Raw genomic sequence first — 6,072 nt, 5'->3', positions numbered from 1 at the left:
AGTCTGAAAAACCTAGGAAATCAAAGTGGAGGACTTCTGTTAGTGCATTCTTAAGAACCACACTACTCTTAGGCTGATGGATCAATCTAATATACAGGAGATCAGAAAATGGGGCTGGCTTTTTAAAACTTTATTTTTAAAGTTTTTCCTCATAACTGCTCTTAAAGAGAAAAAGCACATAGTTCTTTTTAAAATTTTTTTAAAATTAATTTTATAATTATAACATTTTTGACAGTACATATGCATAGGTAATTTTTTTTACAACATTATCCCTTGTACTACCTTCTGTTCTGAATTTTCCCCTCCTTCCCTCCACCCCCTCCCCTAGATGGCAGGCAGTCCCATACATATTAAATATTTTATAGTATATCCTAGGTACAATATATATGTGCTGAACCAAATTTTGTTGTTGTTGTTGTTGCACAGGAAGAATTGGATTCAGAAGGTAAAAATAATCTGGGAAGAAAAACAAAAAATGCAAACAGTTCACACTCATTTCCCAGTGTTCCTTCTCTGGATGTAGCTGATTCTGTCCATCATTGATCAATTGGAATTGGATTAGATCTTCTCTATGTTGAAGATATCCACTTCCATCAGAATACATCCTCATACAGTATTATTGTTGAAGTGTATAATGATCTTCTGGTTCTGCTCATTTCACTCAGCATCAGTTGATGTAAGTCTCTCCAAGCCTCTCTGTATTTCTCCTGTTGGTCATTTCTTACAGAACAATAATATTCCATAACATTCATATACCATAATTTACCCAACCATTCTCCAATTGATGGACAGCCATTCATCTTCCAGTTTCTAGCCACTACAAAAAGGGCTGCCACAAACATTTTGGCACATACGGGTCCCTTTCCCTTCTTTAGTATTTCTTTGGGATAGAAGCCCAGTAGTAAGGACACATAGTTCTAATCTTCGAATGCATTCAGGTTATATAGCTGGTGAACAGAATGGAAATTTCTAGCCATAAATAATAATCTTCATACTACTTTAGGAATTCTGATGGAGAAGTCACAGAATTCAGACAGTCTCCATTTCTGCACAACACTGCCACAGATTTGGCTTATTTATTTATTTATTAATTCATTCATTTATTTATTTATTTATTACAGAAATTATTATTTGTTGTTGTCTTTTACTCTGGAAAAGGCGCATGACGTCAGGGAAGTGATGCCGTGACATACAAGTGAGGGAAAACTGTGCGAAGTCACCAGCCTCACTTTCTCCTCCAGAGCCACCTGGATCCAGTAGCAAGCTATAGATCAGGACGAATGGAGATGGCTTGGAAATGGGGGGAGAGAAAGGGGAAATAACAGAATGTGGGAATTGTTCCCTTTTTAAAAGAAAAAGGGAGCTTTTAAATGCAGTTCAATATAAACTTTAAAATAAAACACGTTGGCAAATGAAGTTCTAATTCTTTCAGGCTATCGATTTTTTTTTTTTTTAAGTGTGGGAAAGGAAGACGAAGAAAGATGTCTGCTCAACTCACTACTAGTTGTCCGAAATACTGTGGAGTGTGTCGTGGCCCGTGGGAGAAAGCACAGCGGTCTAGAGCACAGGTTCGAAACTTGGGTCAGCCATGAGCAAATAACTCTCCCTCAATGGGGCTGTTTCTGCAAATGAGAGGAATGGACTAGTTCCTCGCTGAATTTGAAGCTAAAACTAACCTAGATTGCTTCGTTTTGCAGACGAGGAAAGAGGATCAAATGAAAGAAGGGTAGAAATTAATAAGCAGAGGTGTGCTCCGAAGCCAGGACTTCGACCGCATAGTATCTGGGGCTTTTTCCCGTCCCCAGGCTGCCCAGTGTTGGACGTCCTCCCGTAGACAGCCTTTGGATTCTGATTCCATGCCGCTCCTCGTACCTGCGGCCACTTTAAGGCTCGGCGGAGTAGCGGAGACCGGGAGGCTCGGGGAGACTACCCAAGGACCAGTAGCCAGCTGCCCGCGGGGCGCTGACCACGGGCTGCGGGACTGGCGGAACCATTTCACCCGGAGCAAACCAATAATACACAGAGTAATTCCAGCGCCTCCCCCCCTCCCCAGGTTCCCATTTAGTCAGACCCAGATACCTATCAGCTCTCCCATTTGCTAAGAATATGACTTTTCCTAATCTCCCTTCCGTGTCCGAGTGAAAACGGGGGCTCATCCCCCTCTGTCCTTACCCCACCCCAGCATGCTAAAAAAAAAAAAAAAAAAAAAAAAAAAAAATCCCAAATTGGCAGGTGTGTGTGCGCGTGTGCGCGCGCGCGAGGAAGTAGGCCCGTGTTGAGCCGCGGACGTGGATGCCGGGCTGGCTGTGGCCAGTGGAAGCAGCCTGCCGGAGTCAGCAAAGGCCTCTTCACCTGCTCCCCAAGCCGGAGCGCGGCGCTGGGGCGAAGGCGGGATTCGAATCCGCTGCGCCGCCCACCACCCTTTCCCTCCTTCTCCTCCGCATCTCCCCTTCTCCCAAGCCCCTCCTTCTCCCTTGCATCTGCGGAGACGGAACAGCCCCTTCCCCGGCGTCTGCCAATCCGCGTCCGGAGCGGCGGCCCTGGCGTGGGGGGAGGCCTGGCTTCCAGCCAATTAGCACCAGCCCCGGGTTGGGCCTCCCCCACCCCCGCCCCCACCCGAGCCCCTAGAATGAAACCATCACCACAGCTGCCCCAGAGCTGGGCGGCCGCGGCTGCACGTGGGGCGTGGAAGCTGGGCGGCGGGAGGAAAGGCGAGGCGGCCCTCCCCCCTCCCCAGGCTCGCGGTCCACCTCCTCGCAGCCGCCCTGGAGCCCCAGCTGCAAAAAAAAGCGAGCGGGAGCAGCCCCGGGGGCGCTGGCGAACTTGTTCGGGGCGGGGGAACGCGAAGGGGGCGGGGAAGGGACGACGACGACATCTAGGAGGAGGAGGAGGAGGAGGAAGAAGGAGAAGGGGGATGGTGGGTGGGCGATAAAATCTGCCTCGCCGGCCCCACCCCCTTCTCTGGCTCGGCTTGGCCCCCGGTGCCCCGCTCCGGGGCTGAGAAAGCGGGCTGCGCGGGGAGAAGCGCGCGCGGTCCCCGATGGAGGCTTTCCAGGCTGTAGCCAGCAAGCTGCCGCCGCCGCACCATCACCCCCATCAGCGCCAACATCCCCCGCCCATGGCTTTTTTGCAGAGCGCCCGCTACGTGACTGCGAAGAGCCACCATCCCCACGGAGCCGGCAGCGCCTTCAACTCGTGGAACGACTACCTGGGGCTCGCCACGCTCATCACCAAGGCGGTGGGCGAGGAGAAGGGCTTCGGCGGGGACCCCGCCTCCCCGTCCTCGTCGTCGTCATCGTCCTGCTGCTCGCCCCACGCCGGGGCCGCCGGGGGGATGGTGGTGACCGCGGCGGCGCTGGGGCCGCCCGACGACGACGAGGACGACGAAGAGGAGGCGGCCGCGACCCCGTACTTCGGCAGCGCCCTGGATCTGCGGGACCTGGAGCTGTGCGCAGGCCACCCCGCGGACGGCCTGCTGGAGGAGCGCTTCGCCGACTTCAGCCCCTTCTCGGCAGGCGCTGGGCCGGCCGCGGCTGCCGCGGTGCTATTCGATTGCGCCTCGGAGCCCCTGGAGAGGGAGCGGGCTCCGGCGTGGGGGGGGCCCGCCGAGCCCCGGCTGCAGAGCGGGCCCAAGCCGGGGGCCCGGCTGCTGAAGCCCGAGCTGCAGGTCTGCGTGTTCTGCAGGAACAACAAGGAGGCTGTGGCGCTCTACACGACCCACATCCTGAAGGGACCCGACGGGCGCGTCCTGTGCCCGGTGCTGCGCAGGTACACGTGCCCCCTGTGCGGGGCCAGCGGGGACAATGCCCACACCATCAAATACTGTCCCCTCTCCAAAATGCAGGCGCACGCCGCCAAACAAATCAAAAATGCCAGGAACGTCTTGGGCAAGAAGATCCGCTGAAGGATTTTGTGTTGGGAATTTTTTGTTGTTCTCTTCGCCCACCTCTTCCTGTTGGCTTCTGAGGAAAGAAACTGGAGAAAGTGGAATGAACAGTTGTTTGCGATTTAAACTTTGGCTGTCTTCGTTTTTGTTTTAAGTCTGGGCGGATTACTTTTATATATGTCTATGTGTATATACACACACTTATATACATGTAGATGGGGCGCTGAGTGATAATAGAATGTAAAAGGAAAAACTGGTTTATGTAGAACTTAAGTCTCTAGTTTGTACACACACCTAGAGCTCAGTCGTGTCTGGGTGCTGAATTCCTGACTCAATTATATCACAGCTTAGATGCACTGTATGTGTTTACTGTATACAATTATCTGACTTTAGATGGACATATCGATTATGAAATATTCTGTTTAATCTTGGATGTTTTACTTTTATGAATCAAATTATGGAGGCACTTTAAGTCACATAGTATTTTTTAAAAGCCTCTAAACTGGGCTAAAGGAACTGTAGGTTTTATGGTATGTCCACAAAATGAAGACTACTTCATGTTGTTTACTAGGAGTACATAGAAATGTTCTCCCAAAGGGACTAAGATAATCTATGCGTGGCAAGTAATGTTTCTTGACATTCCTCTTTCTTGGTTACCTTAATTCAGCTAAAGCAAGAAAATGACAGAAGCAATGTTATGATAATGGTTAACTTTTTTCTATTAATTTGAGTATTGATTGACTTGAGATTGCTTATTTACATTGTAGCTGGAGAGGTAAAGTACACAAACTGAATTGCACTTAAGCTAAAGACAGTTTATTGTTATATATCAGATTGTCTATTGCCAAATTAGAAACTTTTTTTCCCTCTTCCTCTAGAAACTGTGCCAAGTTGCATATCATATTGTGTATACACTTGGAAATGGTGCTGTTTAAAACTTGGTTGTGTGTTTATACAGTAATAGTATATGAATTTATTATTCTTGCTCAGACCTTTCTTCCTTGGACTCTTTCATTTCTTGTAACTTTTTCCTTTCCTAACATCATCATAAATTATGGGGCTGACCTGCCTATGGAACTTGGGAGGAAGGGAGGAGGTAAACAGGTTTTGTTGGTGATGGCTTGCTATATATGGCTCTACATCTCTGTCAAGAGATGTTAAGAGATGTTGACAGTCAAGTTAAGACATTAGCCAGTTTCTCAAACATTTTAACAGAGGAAACCGTCTTAAGACAGTCCTGGAAACATTTCAGGGCTTGAGGAAGAGGTCATTATAAGCAAGAAGTGCAGACCTTGCATTCAACTTGTATCCATCCTCTGTGACTCTTGAAGCTGTTTTTTATATTAGCACTTTTTAAAGTAACCTTATTGATGTAGCGCTGACTTGTAGCAATAGCTTTAGAGAAGAGACAAGGACTACCCTCACACCTGATGAGTATTATCTTTAAGAGGAGCTAAAAGCATAAAAACAGTTGCCTACCTCAGAAATCAATTCTTCATCCCTTAAAAGCATGGCCTTTTAGGTAGGATCTTTTCTGATCAGTTCACTTTTCCCCAACCTGTGCCTTTGGATGTTAAGAGCTACACTTAGTGGTGTTTCTATGTAAATTCTTACATAACACTATCAGAAAGACAAGGGGCTTCAGTAAAAAACAATGCAAGAGATGAGCTTATTCTAAAAGAAACATTACTTTGTAAACACCATCAATTATTTAAACTAAGGGAAATAAGCACTTTGAGGCTTCTGGTTAATGAATAGGGTAGAGCAGTTGCTTTTTTCAACACTTTTAATCAGTGGGGATGTGTGTATATGTATATAGCTCCTGGTTCCACAGCTGCAAATTTACAACAGGCAGAAGTTAAGTTGGTTGGAATAATGATGCTGTCAAATTCACTACTGGAATGATTTAGACAATACAGGCTAGTTCCACTAACTTGTCAGATCTTTGTACTGGAATTCTCTGGGGTGCTGGGAGTTAGTTTTACACAGGAAATCAAATAAATTTGGCCAGTACAAGTCTTTTCTAAACTATAATTTCCCATATGCCCCTTAACTTCTCCTCAACACACACACACTCATTCCTTTATTTAAAAAAAAAAAATCTTAAAAGCAATAATAAGCTTTTAAGCCTGAGTTGCTTATTTTTCAAAATTTGGCTTTCACAAATCTGGGCTCTCAATGCAATA

At 47.3% G+C, this 6,072-nt stretch overlaps 1 protein-coding gene across 1 annotated transcript; it reads left to right on the top strand.

Annotated features, from left to right (window-relative positions):
• Positions 1 to 2,859: 2,859 nt before the first annotated feature.
• Positions 2,860 to 4,875, top strand: NANOS1 (nanos C2HC-type zinc finger 1). Its single transcript, XM_074286875.1, has one exon. The coding sequence runs from the start codon at positions 3,041 to 3,043 to the stop codon at positions 3,902 to 3,904; it is 864 nt and encodes a 287-aa protein (XP_074142976.1). The 5' UTR covers positions 2,860 to 3,040; the 3' UTR covers positions 3,905 to 4,875.
• The last annotated feature ends 1,197 nt before the right edge of the window (positions 4,876 to 6,072 follow it).

Source organism: Sminthopsis crassicaudata, chromosome 2, assembly GCF_048593235.1.
Source record: "Sminthopsis crassicaudata isolate SCR6 chromosome 2, ASM4859323v1, whole genome shotgun sequence".
Taxonomy (NCBI): Eukaryota; Metazoa; Chordata; class Mammalia; order Dasyuromorphia; family Dasyuridae; genus Sminthopsis; species Sminthopsis crassicaudata.
The sequence above is the reverse complement of the archived record's forward strand: the minus strand, read 5'-3'. Positions and strand labels throughout refer to the sequence as shown.

Coding starts and splice junctions, on each gene's coding strand:
- NANOS1 (XM_074286875.1), top strand. CDS start 3,041: ATGGAGGCTTTCCAGGCTGTAGCCAGCAAGCTGCCGCCGCCGCACCAT.